This window comes from Zea mays, chromosome 8 (assembly GCF_902167145.1).
Source record: "Zea mays cultivar B73 chromosome 8, Zm-B73-REFERENCE-NAM-5.0, whole genome shotgun sequence".
In the NCBI taxonomy this organism is placed as follows: domain Eukaryota; kingdom Viridiplantae; phylum Streptophyta; class Magnoliopsida; order Poales; family Poaceae; genus Zea; species Zea mays.
This window is the reverse complement of record NC_050103.1, coordinates 125,865,796-125,887,619: the sequence shown is the minus strand read 5'-3', so window position 1 is coordinate 125,887,619 and position 21,824 is coordinate 125,865,796. Positions and strand designations below refer to the sequence as shown.

The 21,824-nt window shown below is 46.5% G+C and overlaps 2 protein-coding genes across 3 annotated transcripts; both read right to left on the bottom strand.

Moving 5' to 3' along the window:
- Positions 1-6,549: 6,549 nt before the first annotated feature.
- LOC103639058 (uncharacterized) lies at positions 6,550-8,586 on the bottom strand. The gene is made up of 2 exons (XM_020542625.1): positions 7,127-8,586; positions 6,550-7,056 (listed from the first exon to the last, which is right to left on the bottom strand). The coding sequence occupies exon 1, from the start codon at positions 8,211-8,213 to the stop codon at positions 7,407-7,409; it is 807 nt and encodes a 268-aa protein (XP_020398214.1). The 5' UTR covers positions 8,214-8,586; the 3' UTR covers positions 6,550-7,056; positions 7,127-7,406.
- Positions 8,587-11,196: 2,610 nt separating this feature from the next.
- LOC100284436 (uncharacterized) lies at positions 11,197-13,385 on the bottom strand. 2 transcript variants are annotated; one of them, NM_001371993.1, is made up of 3 exons: positions 13,228-13,385; positions 12,560-12,833; positions 11,197-11,880 (listed from the first exon to the last, which is right to left on the bottom strand). In NM_001371993.1, exons 1-3 carry the CDS (start codon positions 13,280-13,282, stop codon positions 11,553-11,555), a joined length of 657 nt encoding a protein of 218 aa, NP_001358922.1. In that variant the 5' UTR covers positions 13,283-13,385; the 3' UTR covers positions 11,197-11,552. The 2 variants fall into 2 exon arrangements, with proteins under 2 accessions (NP_001358922.1, NP_001358923.1); NM_001371994.1 differs by having other exon boundaries at positions 11,229-11,880; positions 12,560-12,836; positions 13,228-13,361.
- Between the last annotated feature and the right edge of the window lie 8,439 nt (positions 13,386-21,824).

The window sequence follows — 21,824 nt, the reverse complement described above, 5'->3', positions numbered from 1 at the left end:
TGAGCAAGGGATTTTGCGGCTTGGCTAGAAATACAAAAAAAGTGGGCTATGGTGCTATATGGAGATTGGGTCGAGTAGACATCACGGGTAGGTCTTCATTCTCATTTTTTTTCTGTTTTTCAATTCCATTTTAAATACACAATCAAACTCCATTACGATGTAAATATTTATTTTAGATACATTTATTAATTGTTTTATTAATTTATTAGGCAAATATTCCAAATATAAATTACACACACATTATTCTTTATAGGAGGATATTATTTCGAATGTGTGATGGAATTATTATTTAATTCAAGATGGATATCCAATCGTTATTTACTTTAGTGGATTTTAACATATAACCTTTCCCGCGAGTTACTTTTGTTCAAATATTTTAAATTATTATCTATTTATGTAGCTCATGAGAGGAACACTTCTCATCTTATCGTCATTTTATTATTCATTTGTTTTGGTGATTTGGCTAGCTTACTTCCTTTTCATTAAACATTCAAAAGCATGAGAAATCCAAAAGGTTTCAAAATTCTCTAAAGCACAACCTTAAATTTATTTTTATTTTTTATTATATGTTTTTTTCTACCAATTTTGGGTCTTACAAGTGGGCACTCAAAAGTGGAATTTTTTGGAGCTGAGGTATCCCGAACGGCGGGCTTCGGAAGTTTGGTACCCCCAACCTTGCAATTGGAATCTTAGTATTATAATAGGCTTCCGTTTGGAAATTTGTCATCGTGGGCACTTTTATCCGTCGCCGGCTGCTGTTACGTTGAAGATTTGGATTTCCCGTTCGTCAAAACGGATCGGCCTTCCTCTATTCTTCAGAACGGATCGCGAGCTCGCTCCTTTCTTCCTCTCCCTCTCTGTCCGGCTCCCCGACTGCTCCCGGCGCTCGTCGAGCTCGCCAGTCTGCGGTGCTCCTCGTCAAGCTCGCGAGTCTCCTACCCGACGGTCTTGGTCCCTCTGCCCGGCGCTCCAGGTGAGTAGCAGCTCTCTCTTTCTCTGGCGCCCCTTTCTCAAGTGCTCTTCTGGAAATTATCAGGTGTAGTCAGTTTCCTAGTCGTAAAACTGAACTGCAAACTACACGTCCTCCTGTTCTCAAGTTTCATCTAAAAAATACATTCTGAAAAGTTTCAGTTCAGTTCAGTTTTTAGTCTCTGTTTTTAGGTTTTAAGTGGGTATTCCGCACTGGGTGTTAGCCTTTCAGGGTAGAAGAGGCCTTGCTAGATCCGAACTGGTTGTTAGCCATGTAGGAGGAACTCAACAACTTCAAGCGCAATGAAGTTTGGACACTGGTGCCTCATCCCAAGCAAAACGTTGTGGGAACCAAGTGGGTATTCCGCAACAAACAGGACGAGCACGGGGTGATGACGAGGAACAAGGCTCGACTTGTGGCAAAAGGTTATGCCCAAGTCGCAGGTTTGGACTTTGAGGAGACGTTTGCTCCTGTGGCTAGGCTAGAATCAATTCGTATCTTGCTAGCATATGCCGCTCACCATTCTTTCAGGTTGTTCCAAATGGATGTGAAGAGCGCTTTCCTCAATGGGCCAATCAAGGAGGAGGTGTACGTGGAGCAACCCCCTGGCTTCGAGGATGAACGGTACCCCGACCACGTGTGTAAGCTCTCTAAGGCGCTCTATGGACTTAAGCAAGCCCCAAGAGCATGGTATGAATGCCTTAGAGACTTTCTAATTGTTAATGCTTTCAAGGTTGGGAAAGCCGATCCAACTCTTTTTACTAAGACATGTGATGGTGATTTGTTTGTGTGCCAAATTTATGTCGATGACATAATATTTGGTTCTACTAACCAAAAGTCTTGTGAAGAGTTTAGCAGGGTGATGACGCAGAAATTCGAGATGTCGATGATGGGCGAGTTGAACTACTTCCTTGGGTTCCAAGTGAAGCAACTCAAAGACGGCACCTTCATCTCCCAAACGAAGTACACGCAAGATCTGCTAAAGTGGTTTGGGATGAAGGACGCCAAGCCCGCAAAGACTCCGATGGGGACCGACGGACACACCGACCTCAACAAAGGAGGTAAGTCCGTTGATCAAAAAGCATACCGGTCAATGATAGGGTCTTTACTTTATTTATGTGCTAGTAGACCGGATATTATGCTTAGCGTATGCATGTGTGCTAGATTTCAATCCGATCCTAAGGAGTGTCACTTAGTGGCGGTGAAGCGAATTCTTAGATATTTGGTTGCTACGCGCTGCTTCGGGCTCTGGTATCCAAAGGGGTCTACCTTTGACTTGGTTGGATACTCAGATTCCGACTATGCTGGATGTAAGGTCGATAGGAAGAGTACATCAGGGACGTGCCAATTCTTAGGAAGGTCCCTGGTGTCGTGGAACTCTAAGAAACAAACCTCTGTTGCCCTATCCACCGCTGAGGCCGAGTATGTTGTCGCAGGACAGTGTTGCACGCAGCTACTTTGGATGAGGCAAACCCTTCGGGACTTTGGCTACAATCTGAGCAAAGTCCCACTCCTATGTGACAATGAGAGTGCTATCCGCATGGCGGAAAATCCTGTTGAACACAGCCGCACAAAGCACATTGACATCCGGCATCACTTTTTGAGAGACCACCAGCAAAAGGGAGATATCGAAGTGTTTCATGTTAGCACCGAGAACCAGCTAGCCGATATCTTTACCAAGCCTCTAGATGAGAAGACCTTTTGCAGGCTGCGTAGTGAGCTAAATGTCTTAGATTCGCGGAACTTGGATTGAATTGTAGCATACATGTATTTATGCTCTTGATCATGTTACTTTTTGCATTTTGTTGTTTAGTATGGTGCTCAAGTTGTACAAACACTCCCTGGACCTCACAAGTCCGTTGCAAAGTGATGCACAGTTTTAGGGGGAGATGTGTTACAACTTGACCCTTTGGGACTAACCATATGCTTGAGTTTGCGTGTTTTAGTCTCGAAGGAGAATTAAAAGGGAAAAGGTGGACTTGGACCATGCAAGACTTCCACTGCACTCCGATGAAAAGAGTAACTTTTCCAAGTTCATCTTTTAACTCTTATTGCCTTTGTACTCTTATTTGAAGATGTTGATGAGGCAATGGGGTTAAAGGGCCAAGATTGATCCCGTTTTGGTGTTTGATGCCAAAGGGGGAGAAAATAAAGGCCAAAGCGATAAATGGATCAGCTACCACTTGAGATATTTTGAAAATAGTAGAATAGAGCGATCAGCTACCACTTGAGATATTTTGAAAATAGTAGAATAGAGCTTTTTGTTTGTCAAAACTCTTTTATTGTCTATCGTGTCAAAAGTTGGCTTCTTGTGGGGAGAAATGCTGATTATGGGAAAAAGGGGGAGTTTTTGGAATCTTGAATCAAATACTCTTGAAATGACTCTCTTTATGCCTTAACATGTGTGTTTGACTTAGAGATAGAAATTTGAGTTTTGATTTGCAAAAACAAACCAAGTGGTGGCAAAGGATGATCCATATATGCCAAAATTGAACCAAAACAATTTTGAGTTCTTGTTTGAAATGTTTTTGTATTTGTTCTACTTGCTTTATGTTGTGTTGGCATAAATCACCAAAAAGGGGGAGATTGAAAGGGAAATGTGCCCTTGGGCCATTTCTAAGTATTTTGGTGATTTAGTGTCCAATACAAGTGCTTAAGTGTAAAATGGTGGACAAAGTACAAATCAAGAATAAAGGTATGTTTCTCAGACTTAGTATATTGTTTATGGACTAATATATTGTGTCTAAGTGCTGGAAACAGAAAAAATCGAATTGAATTTGTCTTGGCTCGAGCAGCCAAGACTCTGCTGAGTCTGGAAGCACCGGACAGTGTCCGGTGGTGCACCGGACAGTGTCCGGTGCGCCAGGCTGGCTCGAGCGAAGTGGCCGCTCTCGGGAATTCGCCGACGACGTACGGCTATAATTCACCGGACTGTCCGGTGTGCACCGGACTGTCCGGTGAGCCAACGGTCGGCCGGGCCAACGGTAGGCCGCGCGATCTACGCGGGACACGTGGCCGAGCCAACGGCTAGAATGGGGCACCGGACTGTCCGGTGTGCACCGGACATGTCCGGTGCGCCAACGGCTCTCTGGCGGCCAACGGTCGGCTGCGCCGTTCAAGGAAAGAAATCGGGCACCGGACAGTGTCCGGTGTGCACCGGACTGTCCGGTGCACCAGTCGACAGAAGGCAAGATCAGCCTTCTAGATTTGCTCTCAACGGCTCCTAGCTGCCTTGGGGCTATAAAAGGGACCCCTAGGCGCATGGAGGAGGATATCAAGCATTCCTACAACATTCCTAAGCACCAAGACATCGATTCCACGCATTTGGTTCATTGTGATAGCATCTGGAGCTCTTGTTGAGTTGTGAACTCATTGAGTGGTGTTACGAGCTCTTGTTGCGACTTGTGTGCGTGTTGTTGCTCTGATTTTGAGTCTTGTGTGCGTTGCTAGTTTCTCCCTTACTCCGTATTTCTTTGTGAATCTTAAGTGTAAGGGCGAGAGGCTCCAAGTTGTGGAGATTCCTCGCAAACGGGATATTGAAAGGCAAAGCAAAACACCGTGGTATTCAAGTTGGTCTTTGGACCGCATGAGAGGGGTTGATTGCAACCCTCGTCCGTTGGGACGCCACAACGTGGAGTAGGCAAGTGTTGGTCTTGGCCGAACCACGGGATAAACCACTGTGTCATCTCTGTGTTTGATCTCTTGTGGTATTGTGTTTTGTTGAGACTCCTCTCTAGCCACTTGGCGATTATTGTGCTAACACTTAACAAGTTTTTGTGGCTATAAGTTTAAGTTTCACAGGATCACCTATTCACCCCCCCCCCCCTCTAGGTGCTCTCAATGTCGCAGAAGCTGCAGATGGGATTAGGCGCACATGCATCGTCGACACGAGCAACATTGATTATGGCACTAGTAGATTACGTCCGCGCCATCGATTATGTAGCACACATGATCCGGTATGTTTTTACTGTAACTAACATAATGTCTTATTATAGTAACAGTCAATACTGTAATGTGATATTAAATGTCATTATTCATTTGGTTGTAGGCGCAGAGATATAATCGAGTTTGGGATGGTCTTTTAGACGCCATTAGACAGATGCAGTTATCTGCCGATGAGTTGAGGAAGTTGAGCCGCCGCAATCATGTGCCTGAGTATTATGATATGGTGCACAAGAATTGCTTGATTAATGCCATGAGTGATGTTAGTGAAATTGCAAAAGGTCTAGACACTATGAGCAGGGATTTGGAGGAAGTTCTTATTGGTCCGCAACCTCTAATTGAGGATTACGAAGCCCTTGGAATGTACGATGATTTCAAAACTGATGTTCATTGTGATTGTACTGAGCAGTTTGATTCGGATGAGGACAGCTCTTCTTTTGACTCGGATGAGATCCCTGATCGCCGTATGAAGGGCCCTATATGAAGTGAGCCTATCTGAGCTATTTGTCTGTGATAGAGTTGCCTCCTGGACAATAGCCATGTTTTAATTTGATGTAGTATTCTATTGGCAATGTATTTTGTGAGACTTGTAGTTCATGATGTATTTTTAGTTCAACTTGGTTTCGGCCATAATGTATCTTGAACTTGTAGTTCATGTATCTAAACATTATTTCAGAATATGGTTTCCAGCTTACATCAGGAGTTGGCACCAAGCTTGACTAGCAGCTTGTACTATCTGTGAAACGATCTAACATGTGATGGTTGAAATTAGAACAGCTTGTGATGTGCACATTGTATTTGACTGGCAGCTTGTGACTGAAAAGGACAACAGTTAAATTAGAACAGCTTGTGACTGGCAGCTTGTGACTGAAACGATCTAGAAAATCTGGCAGTATGACTGAACTGAACCGACGCCTGTGTTCAGCTTGTGTTCAGTCATCTGTTTTCAGTCATCTGTTTTCAGGCGTCGGTAAGCAGCCCAAATATCTCTACTGCCTTGTGTTCAGGCGTTTTTAGTATGGCTGAACTGAAAATGCTCATTTCTGGCAGCTAAGTGAAATTGGTCATTTATGTGCATTTTCAGAAATGAGCTAACTGAACTGAACTGGACTGCAGCACAAACAGAAATGAGCTAACTGAACTGGAGCACAAATATGGCAGCCATACCAAATCTGGCAGCCAATAAGCTAACTAAACTGGAGCACGAACAGAATTGAGCACTGAAATTGTTCACACCACATAAGATTTGTTCAGAGAATACAAGCATAAATTGTTCACTACCACAAACAGAGATCTACTGTCTTTTGATTCTACTGTCTTTTGATCCATGCAACTGGTTAACTGACCAAGCGACTGGTTAACTGGTCCATTGTTGATCCATGCAATTCAGTAGCACCTGAATATGTGAAGCTAACTGCAATGACATGGAAATGGCCAGTTTCTGAAAACTGCAGATAAGCAACTGAAGGAGTTGTTGCCTGTAAGAGCTGCCAGAAACAGCTGCCAGAAACAGCAGTTCACCTGCAACTGTAATCACTACTTTAACAAACAGCTGCCAGAAACAGCAGTTCATCAAATTGTTGACAACTGCCAGAAACAGCAGTTCACCTGGGCACAAACAGAAACAGCAGTTGGCAGAAATTGTTGACAGCTGGGCACAAACAGAAAATGTTGACTACATTTTCATGTCATTCACAAACAGAAATTGTTGACCACTGGGCACAAACAGAAATAGTTCACTACTTCAATCACTACTGGGCTGTTGCCTGTCACATTTCTAAACACACCCAGTACTACATTTTCATCTCAGGCACAAACAGAAATTGTTGACAGCTGCCAGAAACAATTGCCATAATTCATACTTAAAATACAAACACAACTGCCATAATTCATACTTAAAATACAGACACAACTGCCATACTTAAGCAGCTACTCAGAAGCAGATCTTCTTCTTCGGAGTAATCTTCTTTTTGACAGCACACCTCACTCTCCTCTGTGGGGTAGTACCAACTATTTCTTCTGGAACATCAGTGGAGACAAGTTGGTGTTGACCAGAATCCCCTAGTTCTGGCTGTGATGAAGAAGCTTCAGCTGGCTCCTTAGGAAACCATTTCTTTGTTGAGTTCTTTCTTGGTTTCCTTTTCCTGTGCAGATGATTATTAGATAAACAACCAAAATTAATTTATAAAAACAAATATGAGATTATAAGAGTACCTTTTCTTCGTTCCATTTAGGGGGCATTTGTAGCTAGTCTTCCTATGCCCTAACTCCCCACAATTAGGGCACTTGAATTTGCCTCGAATAATCTTCTTAGCTTTCTCACTTTCGTTGGCAGGCTTTTTCTTACTACTCCCACCTTCTAGACAACTCTTGAACCTATTTTTCCTTTGACGTCCCACGCCTCTCTTGCCTAGTGGAGCACCAACCTCCTTTGCAAAATCCACCTTTGGCCAAAATAATTTGCTTTCAATTGGCTCCACCAATCTCTCATAAGCTACATGTCAACTGAGTAGTAATCGTCGACAAACTCCTCCATCATTACATTTCTATATTGTTGTGCGGTAATTAGACATAATGCATTGTGGCAGGGCTTCCCTGTGTGTTGCCATTCCTTACATGAACATTCTCTAAGATGAGCCTTCACCACATATCTAGAAAAACAATCACCATTCTCTCTCACCTCTGCAACATAGTCATCGCCTTTTATGACCTCCAAGTGTCCAAGTCCTCTAGTTCTTGCATTGAGTTGTGCTATGATAGAAGGTAAAATCTTTCCCTCCAACCTCCTTCCTATCTGCCTCCTCTTGTAGAATAGTTGCATGATCATTATCCTAATTTTGTCAGCCAGGTCACAAACAGGGAGGTCCTTGTAGTCCTTTATCCAGTTATTGAACACCTCAGCAATGTTATTTGTTACATAGTCGCATTTGATAGTAGGGTTGAATGCACTTCGATACCACAACAAGGAATGGAACCTATCTAACCAAGCAGCAATATCAGGATTGCTTCTGACATTTGCAATGTACATGTCATATACTTCTGCCTTGTACGCCCTGGCAGCAGGGTACATGTATTCTGATCCAGCGTATTGCTTGACATAATTGTTCATTAGGTGCCGGAAACACTCTCTTTTCTCAGCTTCTGGAAAAACATCCTTCATTGCATTTGTTAGCCCTTTGCAAGCATCAGAACACAATGCTAGGTTAGGTAAATCCCCAATGGCCTTGCGTAACTGTAGAAGGAACCAATGCCAGTTGTCCTCTGTTTCGGACTCAAAGAATCCATATGCAACAGGGAACATCCAGTTGTGGCCGTCGATGGCTGTTGCAGATGGTAGGTGACCATTCCATCTACCATTCAAAGCTGTCGAATCAACACTCAAGTAAGGTCTGCATCCATGTAAGAAACCACTAATACAAGGGCCAAGTGCACAGAAGAACCTACTAAAATAAACTCTGCCATCCTCAACACGTACATCAATTTCAATGACACTATCAGGTGACCTCTGCAATACAGCCTCCTTCCAAGAGAATAGAAGTTGGAAACTCTGTTCCCAAGTCCCAAACAACTCCTTCAAGGCTTTCTCTTTTCCATACCAAACTGTATCATAAGAAATGGTGCACTTGTACGTATCTTGAAGGAAAGTCTGTAAATCCTTTGCACCTGTGTGTGGTTTCTTCAATTCTTCGCAAGGATAGGTAAAGCTTTAGCAGCAACCCAAGCACTGGTTGGTGTGCTTGTCCTCCTCCGGCCACTAGAAGTGCAAGTGTGATGATCATTCATCACAGTCACCTAAAGAAGTATAAATGAAATGCACATTACTACTAAGGCATAAAAAAACTTCAACAAAATTAAAACTTTGACAAAACCGTACAATTATGGTAGGTGACCCAGCCCTCTCAATTCTTGCATGTATGCTCCAAGGACAATCACCACCTCGACAAAATCCTCTGTATTTCTTCGGGGTACTAGCCTCAATGCCTAACTCAAACTCTTTTTCTATGGCATACTGTCTCATAGCAAGTCTGAATTCAGCCATAGATGGATACATGCAGCCAACCGCCATGACTGGATGGTTAGAATCATACAAAACTCTACTCTCGTTTGGTAAAAAATCAACACAGGGCATGGAGGATGAAGAATCAACTCCAAACTCATTTGGATTATTTGAATGACCACAATGATTAGAAGCCTCCTCTCTCTCTTTGTTTTCTCGTTCATCTTCAGCCGCCAATCCAAGTTTCGAATACATAGCTAACTCACTCCGCCAATCCAAGTTTCGAATACATAGCTAACTCACTGGGTACATGTTGAGGCCCTTCTTCATCCCATCGAAGATCAGGTCCAATACCCTCAAAATCAAATACTTGCGATGGGTCAAACACTGTTAACTGAAAATTGACAGTGCCCTACAAAAATTATGAGGAGCAGTCAAGTTAACTGTTAACTGAATAATTTTGGCCCAGTCAAGTTGACATCGCATGGGCACAAACAGAAACAGCAGTTCACCCTCCCAGAAATTGTTGACAGCTGGGCACAAACAGAAAATGTTGACTACATTTTCATGTCATTCACAAACAGAAATTGTTGACCACTGGGCACAAACAGAATGGTGCCAACCTTGGTGGGAACGAGTTGGGAACTGGGAATAGGGGGGTCCAAATCAGTTACCGTTTCAACAGGATCTTCACGACAATCTGGTGGTGCCTCCAACCAAAAGTTGTCAACGTCGGCGATCGTCAGAGCAGCATCGACGAACGGCGACAGATTGAGGGCCAGCCCTGTGTCGCTGCCTACGACATCGCCTGGAGGCAACGACGAGGCTAACTCGCCGGCTGCGTGGACTGCGAGGTCCGGCGAGAGTTCGTCCGGCGAGGGGACTGCCGGAGTTTCCATTGGGACGAAGAAAGAGACGGAGACGGAGAGATGGAGAGGAATCAGTCCGGCGAGGGGAGCGCCGGAATCAGTCGGGGAGCCGGACAGAGACGGAGAGGAAGAAAGGAGCGAGCTCGCGATCCATTCTGAATAATAAAGGAAGGCCGATCCGTTTTGACGAACGGGAAATCCAAATCTTCAACGTAACAGCAGCCGACGACGGATAAAAGTGCCCACGATGACAAATTTCCAAACGGAAGCCTATTATAATACTAAGATTCCAATTGCAAGGTTGGAGGTACCTAACTTCCGAAGCCCGCCGTTCGGGATACCTCAGCTCCAAAAAAACTCCTCAAAAGTGGGCAACATTGGACTCGCTCCCGGCCTCCCGTCCGTGAGATCGTGTGGGTGACGCTCACGCCGTCCACTGGAGTAGATAGGTGGTTGCGAAAGAGGGAAAGCGAGGAGGAATGATATTAGGCTGAAAACACTACGGTCCTGCTTTAGTTTTCGTATAAAGTGGCACAACTTTTCTGCCAGTTCTTCAATTCGAACGAGGTGCTTTTAGGGTTTTAGTATAAGGTGGCACGAATGCTATGAAAAAACTATTGTTAGAGAAAAAAATTTGGTTTAATTTGTTATAAGTTGTCCATCGTAAAAACAAAGTGTCTATTATTTATATGCACTTTGTCTAACTATATATATCTTAATCGATCAAATATATAATTAAAAAAAGCCAATTTTACATTTGTGTTCCTGATTTGTTATAAATAAATCAATTTAATAATTTTATTTTAATTTTTTTATTAATTTTTTTGTAATTTTGCACATTCTCAAAATATGTTAAAATGATTTATTTATGCTTTTAATTTGTGCATACAAATATATAAAATAACGATTTTTTTATTAAACTAAAATAAAGCGTAAGGCTAGATATTCATGCATGCATGCTAGTATATTTAAACTTTTGTGCTTTGTGGTTTGTTTTGGCTCAAATGGATTTGAAATACTTTTTGGAAATGAGAAAGGGCAAAAAAGAAAAATGTTCCCTCTCTGTTACTGGCCCAAGCGGCCCAATTCTCCTCCTCTTCGGTGTCCTCTCCCCCGGGCCCAAGGCCTTGGCCAGCTCGCTCACCCCTTATGGCACAACGCCACCATGGGCCGATCGCGCCAACATGCATGAAGGTTGGCGTCGGTGTTGGTGTCGGCATGTTCCGCCGGACACGTTGCTCGTTCCCCGTGGCCCAACCGCCCAAGCGCCCCACGGATCAACCTGGAATCATACAGATCGGCGTCCTGTTTCGCCCAGCGCCATCGCGCGCACTCCAGAATGCGCATGTGATCCGACTGTATCGACCTGCCTGGCCAAACGTGCAGTGCAACATGAGCGCGCACACCAAATATTCTCATGGAAAGCGGCCACCACCAAACACTGCATAGTAAACACAGCCTAACACGACGGGACATATAAGCAAGGAAGCGACAGAAGAAAAAAAAAGAATCCCTAGTTCTCTACCAGCAGCACACACACATGGCAGCCACCACTACTAGCACGAGGAAGCAGAGAGGTCAGTTCGAATAACACTGTAAACCCCGTGACCGCACTACGCTGACGGCTGGTCGATCAAAACCCATCATCACTTCATCAGGTACGCGCACGCACTAACGCCGGACATCGACCAGAGCCCGCGCTGGCGGGCCGCCGAGGCGGGATCCCGTCTGCGAGTGTCGTGCCCGCCAGCTCCCAGTTGCCATGGCACCGCCCCTAGCGGTGGAGAGGTGCGGCGACGGCGACGGCGAGAGCGAGGGCAGCCACCACGTGCAGCCCGGCGGCGCGCGGGGCGACGGCGTCGTTGTAGTCCGTGCTGCCTGCCCCTGACGGGCCGTACGCGCCAGTGCCGCCGAACGGTGGGCTCAGGGCGCTCCCGGGGGTCGCGACCCCTGCGCCGGCGCCGGTGCCGGTGCTGGTCCCCGTCCCGGTGCCCATGCCCGTGCCTGCTCCGGTGCCAACGCCTGTCCCGGCGCCGGTGCCAGCGCCCATGCCACCGCCGGTACCCGCGCCAGCGCCCATGCCACCGCCGGTGCCTGCGCTGCTGCAGGAAAGGAACAAGACACGTTAGTCCGACGAAAGCACCGCGCTTTGGCTTGAAAAAGAGAAGAAAAAAAACCCGGAGGGACACCACTTTAGCGAGGTATCGTGCACCGAGAATTCTGGGGATATCCATTTGCTTTGGCTGCAAAAAGAAAAAGCTCTTTGGGGGTGATGAACCGCGGCTGGCCGGCTGCCATTGGTCCAACAGGTTCAGTGTACTTTGGCTAACGCGGTGGCCGTCCCCGAAAGAAACCCCACCGGCGCTCTGGCTCGGAGTCGGGGAAGACATTGCTTAAGCTCGACTACAGCAATGGCCACCGATGCAGCTAAGCTACCACTACTACAGCAAGAAACTTGCTGCATGGTACACGAGGAGCACTGCAGCTTTGAGTACCGGGGATCGAGACTTCATTCAAGGCCTTTTGACTTAAACTACTGTCATCGATGTACAGGATCTAACATTGAAGAGCCCTAATACGATTTAAAGTATATGCCAGATGACCTGACAGTACCCGTGTATACCCCAAATATACTATTGCATCATGCTTTATATACCCGACTTCCCCCAGATTCCAATCCAGCCATCAGCAACAAGTAAAATATCCTCAAAGTCCCAGATCTTGAGAAGGAAACACGAACGCTAGCTGTGGCTTCAACCGCTACATCGTCAGCCGGTTTACCTGGGGCCGGAGGCGAACTTGCAGGTGCCGGAGCTGGGGTCGGTGCCGGTGAGCGTGGCGACGCCGTTGAAGTCGCAGGTGGCGCCCGTGGCGCTGCGGCTCTGGTAGTAGCTGTTGCAGATGTAGGAGCAGACGGCCACCTTGTTGCCGTTGCCGTAGCAGGGCGCGCCCTTGGAGGCGGAGGCGCAGTCGGCCCCCTTGGCGCAGGCGTAGTCGATCGCCGCCTGCATCGCCTGGTCGGGCACGCCCGTCTTGCACACGCAGAACGCCGCGTCTGCTGCACACGGAATGACGGAACGGAAGGAGAGAGGAGCGGTTGGTCAGTGTGTGTTCGAGTGAGTCTGCTCGCTAGCTCGTGCCAGTACGTGATCGAGAAAGCACTGGCGTTTCTTGGTTTGTATTTATTTGTGCTTCGTTCAGCAGGATAGCTATGTATGCACAATAACCAGGGAGGGAGGGGGGGGGGGGAAGAGATTTCCTCCGCACTTAAAAAAATCTACAGTGGCAGCAGGACTGGCCATAGCTCATGAGCAGAGAAGTTTCGAAGCTGACAAGGGGGATACAAAGAAAGGCAGGCAGGCAGAAGAGAGCTAGACAGAAACCTCATCTTCTCACACAAACGTTAAGCGCCGCAGGGAGCAGCATGCAGATCCGGAGAGCTCGCTCACCTGAGCCTGTGAACATAGCCAGCAGCAGGAGGAGGAGGAACAGGGGAGCCGCCATGGCTGCTCGAGCTCTCTGGACTGGACCGCAAACGCTGGGACTGGGAGGGAGAGACCGAGAGAGTGTGCGCGCGATGGGGACAGCTGGGTGTGGTGTGGCCGTGTGGGGACTGGTGAGAGGTGTGCAGTGTCGTCAAGCTCCCCGAGCCGTCCTCCCCACTTTTTATGGACGAAAGCACCGACCACAGGCTGAAGCGCCGCTTCACTTGTCACCGACCACACACGCACCGTCGCGTGGCCGACTGCGGCCGTGCAGTGACTTTGCCCCTTTGGGCTTTGGGGGGAGGAGCCCGCCGTGTCCGGACGCCAACGGCTCTCTGGCGTCACTGACTGTAGGGTAAAGCCAGGGGGCGGTGAGTCATCGTCGTCTGTCCGTGTGTCAGCCAAAGCAAGGGGGTGGGTGGGGGGAGCTTCAAGCTTGCACGGTGCACGCTGAACGCCGCTCTGGCTCTGGCTCTGGGGCTGCGCTGTCCGTCCGGCTCTGGAATGGCATGGGAGCCGACACGGACCTCCATCGAAAAAGTGGCGACGGACTGGGGGCAAAACCGACATTGCCGTCTCGCAACGTTCGGATGCAGATTGTACTCGAGGTTTTGGGAGCAAGTGAGTTTTGGGAGTGAAACTTTTTTCTTTTCTTCTAGGAACATTTTTTTGTCGTTATACTGTCACGCCAAAGATATACTGCAGTAGTAGGTGGTTGTAGCATATTATTATCTGTTCTTTGGTGCTGTCACCGATTGTCGGGTACCATAATTAAGGGTCGTATCCCCAGTACTTCTAAACATGGTTGGAAAATATCTTTTAAAAGACTGGTAAGGACGGTTCAGAGTTAAAAGCCTTAACTACCGAGGGACGCGGTCCCGTTTCACCCGAGCCCAGCCTCGGGCAAGAACAGTAGTCTCGTACAGATTCACAGCTCGCCCGAAGGTCCCCTCAGGCAGTAGAGGCGCCCCCGGCACGACCGAGGCAAAACTCGGGTAAACTTTGTCGCACAGTGGCCTCGGCCAAATCGCCTTACCACCGACCGTATCACGTGCGCATTTAATGCAGGGATTACCTGACACCTTATCATGACACGCACGCCTCAGTGGGCAAGATCGAAATGACCGCAGTCACTTCACCCTTTTACTGATCGTTCTGACAAGATAACAACATTATTCACCCTGTTCCGACTACTGTGCCAACCACCGGGGTAAGACTAACAACAGTAAGTTACCGCCTCTCCCGAGTTCAGCCTCGGGCGCAACAGGGAGTTTCGCCTCGCCCGGCCCCAACCTCGGCCTCGGAAGGAATCATCGCCACGCCCGACCCAGGCCTCGGCCTCGGGAGGAGGTCCTCGCCTCGCCCGACCTAGGCCTCGGCCTCGGGAGGAGGTCTTCGCCTCGCCCGACCTAGGCCTCAGCTTCGGAAGAAATCACCGCCTCGCCCAAAACGGCCTCGGACCGACTACGCGAACAAGGAATACAACACTATCCTTCCCCTAGCTAGCAACCACTGTGGGAGAAGCCCTCTTGATTTACGTAGCCGCAACCACTCAGGTGGTCAGCGCTGCGGTCGTAGTCAAGAGACGAGAAGAAGGGCATATGTTGCCCATCCAGAGGCCAGTCTACTTCATCAGCGAGGTGCTATCCGAGACCAAAATCCGCTACCCGCAAATCCAAAAGCTACTGTATGCAGTGATTCTGACACGGCGAAAGCTGCGACACTACTTTGAGTCTCATCCGGTGACTGTGGTGTCATCCTTCCCCCTGGGGGAGATCATCCAGTGCCGAGAGGCTTCGGGTAGGATAGCAAAATGGGCAGTGGAACTCATGGGAGAAACACTTTCATTTGCCCCTCGAAAGGCCATAAAATCCCAAGTCTTGACCGACTTCCTGCTGAATGGACCGACACCCAATTGCCAACAGCTCCAATCCAAGCCGAACTTTGGACCATGTACTTCGATGGGTCGCTTATGAAAACCAGAGCAGGCGCGGGCTTGCTCTTCGTCTCATCCCTCGGAGAACATGTGCATTATGTAATATGCCTCCATTTTCCGGCGTCAAATAACGTGGCCGAATATGAGGCCTTGGTGAATGGGTTGCGCATCGCCATCGAGCTAGGGGTTCGGCGCCTCGACGCTCGTGGAGACTCACAGCTCGTTATTGACAAAGTCATGAAGAACTCTCACTACCGCGACCAAAAAATGGAGCCCTACTGTGATGAAGTTCGGCGCTTGGAAGATAGGTTCTATGGGTTGGAACTCAACCACGTTGCTCAACGGTACAACAAGACTGCAGATGAGCTGGCTAAGATAGCCTCGGGACGGACAACGGTTCCCCCGAATGTCTTCTCCAGAGACGTATATCAACCATCCGTAAAACTCAACGACGCACCCAAACCCGAAGGGACCTCGGCCCAGCTCGAGGTACCTTCGGTCGCCGAGGGTGAGGCCCTGCATGTCGAGGTAGAACGAAGTGGGGTCGCACCAGTCCCAAACTGGCAGACCCCGTACCTGGAATATCTCCTCCGAGGAGAGCTGCCCCTCGACAAGGTCGAAGCCCGGTGACTGGCTTGGCACGCCAAATCGTTCGTTTTACTGGGTGATGAAAAAGAGTTGTACCATCGCAGTCCCTCGAGCATTCTCCAACGATGCATATCCATCACCCAAGGACAAGAGCTGTTACATGAAATACACTTGAGGGCTTGCGGTCACCATGCAACACCTCGGACCCTTGTAGGAAACGCTTTCCGACAAGGCTTCTACTGGCCGACCCCGGTGGCCGACGCCACTAGGATTGTACGCTCCTGCCAAGGATGTCAATTCTACGCGAGACGGACACACCTGCCTGCTCAGGCTCTACAGACAATACCTATCACTTGGCCATTTGCTGTGTGGGGTCTGGACCTCGTCGGTCCCTTACAGAAGGCACCTAGGGGCTTCACGCACCTGCTGGTCGCCATCGACAAATTCTCCAAGTGGATCGAAGTCCGACCCTTAACCAGCATCAGGTCCGAGCAGGCGGTGGCGTTCTTTACAAATATCATCCACCGCTTCGGGATCCCAAACTCTATCATCACCAACAATGGCACGCAGTTCACGGGGAAAAGGTTCCTAGACTTCTGCGTGGACCACCACATCCGTGTAGACTGGGCCGTCGTAGCTCACCCAATGACAAATGGATAGGTGGAGCGCGCCAATGGCATGATTTTGCAGGGACTAAAACCAAGGATCTACAACGACCTCAATAAGTTTGGCAAGCGGTGGATAAAAGAGCTACCCTTGGTGGTTTGGAGTCTGAGGACAACACCGAGTCGAGCCACGGGTTTCTCACCGTTTTTTCTAGTCTATGGGGCCGAGGCCATCCTACCCACGGACTTAGAATACGGTTCCCTGAGGGTGAAAGCATCTAGGCCCCTGGTTGGTTTTAGTGATTAATGACAACATAATATTATATGTGACTAACGTGTGTTTTGCAGAGACAAATGGTAAGTTAGGTCGCATGACAGGTAGAAGTACTACAACCGTGAAAACAATCCCGGAGATAAGAACTCGAAGCGACGGCTAAAACGACGGAACAAAAGGTGAAGGTCTACGGAGTCCGAGTGTCAAGGAGATGTGGACACTCGCGATTTAGTTAGGTCTTTTATTCTCTTTTAGCCGTACTATAAAGAGGGGTTGTCGATGAGTAGTTTGACCAAGAGAGTTCTAGTGTAGTGTTGGTGCACAATCACACTCATATACAGTGCTAGGTGTCACTCTAGAACTCACACACAAGTTAGAGCGAAAACCGATTTGAAAATCAGCTGAAAAACAAGAGTTAGGGTTTCTGGCTTAGGGGCACCGGACTGTCCGGTGTGCACCGGACTGTCCGGTGCACCATCTGCCAGGTGGGGCCAGGCTGGTCCTCAGCAGTGTTTTTCCCTTCGCAGAAACCCGAGAGCGCAGCGTTCGGAGATGAATTTTAGTGGCACACCGGACACCGCACCGGACTGTCCGGTGTGCACTGGACAGTGGACTGTTCACTGTCCGGTGCGCCATGAGTCCAACGGCTCTGTGTCAGAACTAGCCGTTGGAAGTGACCGTTGGCACACCGGTGGCGCACCGTTGGCGCACTGGTGGCGCACCGGACTGTCCGGTGCGCCATCGCGCAGCACATTGCCTGTAACGGCTAGTTGGTGGGTGAGGGCTATTTATACCCCCTCCACCCACCATATTCAATGTCTTGCACTCCACATTTATTCCAGCACCTTGGTAGAGTATTGCAAGCACCAAAAGCCTAGTGAGGAGATTAGAGAATCATAATCCGCGCTTGTTCCTCATTAGCGCTAGTGAGAGCCACCTAGAGCACACACCACTTGCATTAGGCTTCTCTTGGTCAAGCGAAAGTCTATGGCTTGTTACTCTTGGTGATCGGCATCACCTAGACGGCTTAGTGGCGTTGGGAGCTCGGTGATCACCGTGAAGATCTTGTTGGTGACCCGACTCAAGTTTGTAAGCGGTCTCGAGGGATCCACCGCGCCGGAGTGGCAAAGGATCATCTCGTAGTGAGCACTTGGTTCTTGCGAGGACCAAGGGGGAGCGATACCCTTGCGCGGGTGCTCCAACGAGGACTAGTGGAGAGTGCCGACTCTTCGATACCTCGGGAAAAATTGGAGGAGTCTTCTAAACTTTGCTTTACATTCCGCACTTAATTCAAGCTATTTACTTTGTGTATTTGTTTAGCAAGTATTTGAAGCATTGTCTTAGCTTTGTTACATTTCTAGTATTATTTTCTTAGTGCTAATTGTTGGGGTGAAGTTGGGCTCTTGTTTAGCTCTTGCTTAGGTTTTAATTAGTGTTGATTTTTAGAAAAGCCCAATTCACCCCCCCCCCTCTTGGGCATCGTGATCCTTTCAATTGGTATCAAAGCCTTGTTGCTCATAGATTAGCTTAACCGCTAGAGTTACGATGTCCGGTGGGGATGGACCTCCTCCCGTTTTTGATGGTGACGATTTTCCTTATTGGAAAATTCGTATGGAAGCATACTTAGAGGCTATAGACATTGGTGTCTATAAAGCCGCCACACAAGGGTTCCCCGAACCTAGAGATCCCACAAATCTTGTAGGTGATGAGTTCAATTATGAGAAATGGAATGCTAAGGCCAAAAACACCCTTTTTAGAGGCCTTTGCAAAGATGTGTTAAATAGAGTAAGGAATCATAAAAATGCTCATGATTTGTGGATGGACATTTGTGCTCTACATGAAGGAACTAGAAGTGAACGTGAGGAAAGATATCACATAGCCATGCGAAAGTTAAATTCCTTTGAAATGCTTACTAATGAGAATGCAAATGCTATGTACTCACGACTTAATATTCTTGTAGAGGAAGTCAATGGATTGGGGCTTACTCAAATCTCACAACCGGATGTTGTGAGGAAGATTCTCAGTGTCCTCCCAATAGACAAATATGGACACATTGTCACTGTGCTACATCAAATGGATCTTTCAGTTACCACACCTACACAAATTCTGGGAAAGATCAATGCCCATGAAATGTACATGCACATCAACGACAAAGAAGAATCATCTTCCAAAAGAAAGGATTTGGCTCTCAAAGCAAATCATGAAAGAAAAGGAAAAGCAAAAATACAAGTTGAGGAAGAATCCTCAAGTGATGATGACCTTGATGCAAACATTGCCTTGATGGTAAGGAAGACCACCAAGATGTTGAAAAAGCTAAATAGAGAGGGCATCAAATTTGATTCAAGAAAGAAGAAGTTCTTTTCCAACAAAAGAAAGCCCATTTCTGAGATGGACTGCTACAACTGTGGTGAGCTTGGTCATCTTGCTCATCAATGCAACAAGCCCAAGAAGAACAAGTTCAAGGGCAAGAAGGAAGATGACAGCGATGATGAAAAGAAGGAAAAGAAATTCTTCAAGAGGAAGGATGGGAAGCAAAAGAGGTTCCACAAGAAGAAGAATGGAAAGGCATATATTGTTGGCGACTGGCTCACCGACATCGAATCATCAAGTGGATCTTCTTCAAGTGAAGAAGAGAATGATGAAAAAGTTGCGGCCATCGCCGGAGACTTCTCTTCACCACCACCATCGCCATCATCCACTTCTCACCTATGCCTCATGGCTAGGGGTGAACGAAAGGTACAAAATGATATTAATATTGATGACGATAGTGATAGTGATAGTGATGAAGAATTTGCTTCACCTTCATATGATGAGTTAGCTGACTTACTTAAAGAATATACTCAAATCATTAGAAAGTCAAAAGCTAAATGTGATAGGTTGAAAAATGAAAATGAATCTTTAAATGCCAAGTATGACATAGTTATAAAGGCTAGTGATGAAATAAAAGAAGAAAATAAAACTATGTCATCAACTGTAAATGAGCTCACAAACTCCCTAAAAGATGCTAAGGAAAAATATGACAAATTAAATGAAGATAATAGGGAGTTGCAAAATAGACTAGTAAAGATCAAGGAAGACTATACTCAAATTAAATTTGATCATGACAATCTTCTTGTTGAAAATGAACTTTTATCTTGCAAAACACATGAGGCTATTAACCCTGTTGTTAAGCTTGATGTAGCAACCTCATGTGATGACTTGATTCAAGAAGAGCAAACTAGTCTACATGCTGAATTGACTGAAAAAGTTGAAGTCCTGACTTTAGACAACCAAAAATTGAAGAATTACTTGACTGATGCAACTACTAGAGGAAAAGTTGCTATTGAGAACAATGATTTCAACAATGAGTTGGCAATGGATAATCAAAGGCTTAAGAATGAGGTCAAGAAACTAAAAAGTGAAAATGAACATCTTGCAACAAGTGTGCAAAAGTTCAACAAGGGTCAATACCTCCAAAATGAGCTGCTTATGAACACTGTTATGAAAAATAACAAGAGTGGTATTGGATACAATGCTTTTGTGCAAAAGAAAGCTATCACTCAATACAAGCCAAAGCAGACTCACAAGCCTATCAAATGCTTTGAGTGTGGAAATGAAGGTCATTTTGCCCACAACTGCAAAGCTAAACCACCAACTCCCTTGCCTAAGCACTCAAGACCATTTGCTTTCAATGCTCACTATGTTCTAAGAAAGGTTGCAAATGGAAAGATTAAGGTTACATTCCTAGGTCCACCAAATAAGAGTAGACCTAGACAAATCTGGGTGGCAAAGTCCTTAATTGAGAGAGTCACTGGTCCTATGCAATATAGGGCTCTCAAAACTCAAGCTTGAATTGTCTGTGAATGTAGGTGAACTACAAGACCGGTGGGAGCCATTGGGTTATTGACAGTGGATGCACACAACATATGACAGGCAACCCACGGATGTTCACCTCATTAGATGAGAATGTTGATGGTCAAGATAAAATCACATTTGGAGACAACTCAAAAGGAAAAGTGCAAGGACTTGGCAAGGTGGCAATCTCAAATGATTTATCAATATCAAATGTTCTCTTAGTTGCACCTTTGAGCTTCAATTTATTATCAGTGGGACAACTCTGTGATCTTGGACTTCAATGCTTATTCACTCCATCAGAGGTTATTGTAACAAAAATGGATGATGAATCAATGGTATTCAAGGGATTTAGATACAACAACCTCTACTTAGTGGATTTCACTTCAGAAGATGCAGACTTGAGAACTTGTCTCTTCACCAAAGCTTCTCTTGGATGGCTTTGGCATAGGAGGCTTGCACATGTTGGGATGAGCACACTCAAGAAGGTATTAAAGAAAGATATGGTTAGAGGATTAAAGGATGTGGTATTTGAAAAAGACAAGCCATGCAGTGCATGTCAAGCTGGAAAGCAGGTTGCTAACACACATCCCACTAAAGCTTTCATGTCAACATCAAGGCCACTGGAACTACTTCATATGGATTTATTTGGACCTACAAATTATGTCAGTGCCGGTGGCAACCTCTACTGTCTAGTGATTGTTGATGACTTCTCAAGATACACTTGGGTGTTCTTTCTCCATGACAAATCTGAAGTTGCATCTATATTCAAGAAGTTTGCCAAGAAAGCACAAAATGAATTTGATTGCAAGATTAAGAAGATTAGAAGTGACAATGGCAAAGAATTTGACAACACCAACATTCATGAGTACTGTGATGAAATTGGGATCAAGCATGAAGTATCTGCCACATATACACCTCAACAAAATGGAGTTGTTGAAAGGAAAAACAGGACCTTGATCACCCTTGCAAGAACAATGATTGATGAGTATAACACACCAGAGAGGTTTTGGGCCGAAGCTGTCAACAATGCTTGCTATGCATCAAACAGGCTATTTCCTCACCGGCTACTTGCGAAGACTCCTTATGAACTGCTAAATGGGAAAAAGCCAGACGTCTCTTTCTTCCGGGTATTTGGGTGCAAATGCTACATCTACAAGAAACGCCATCACCTAGGGAAGTTTCAAAGACGTTGTGATATTGGTTTTCTTTTGGGTTATTCATTAAAGTCCAAAGCATATCGAGTATTCAACCATGCCACTGGCGTGGTAGAAGAAACATATGATGTGGAATTTGATGAGACTAATGGCTCCCAAGGAGCACTTGA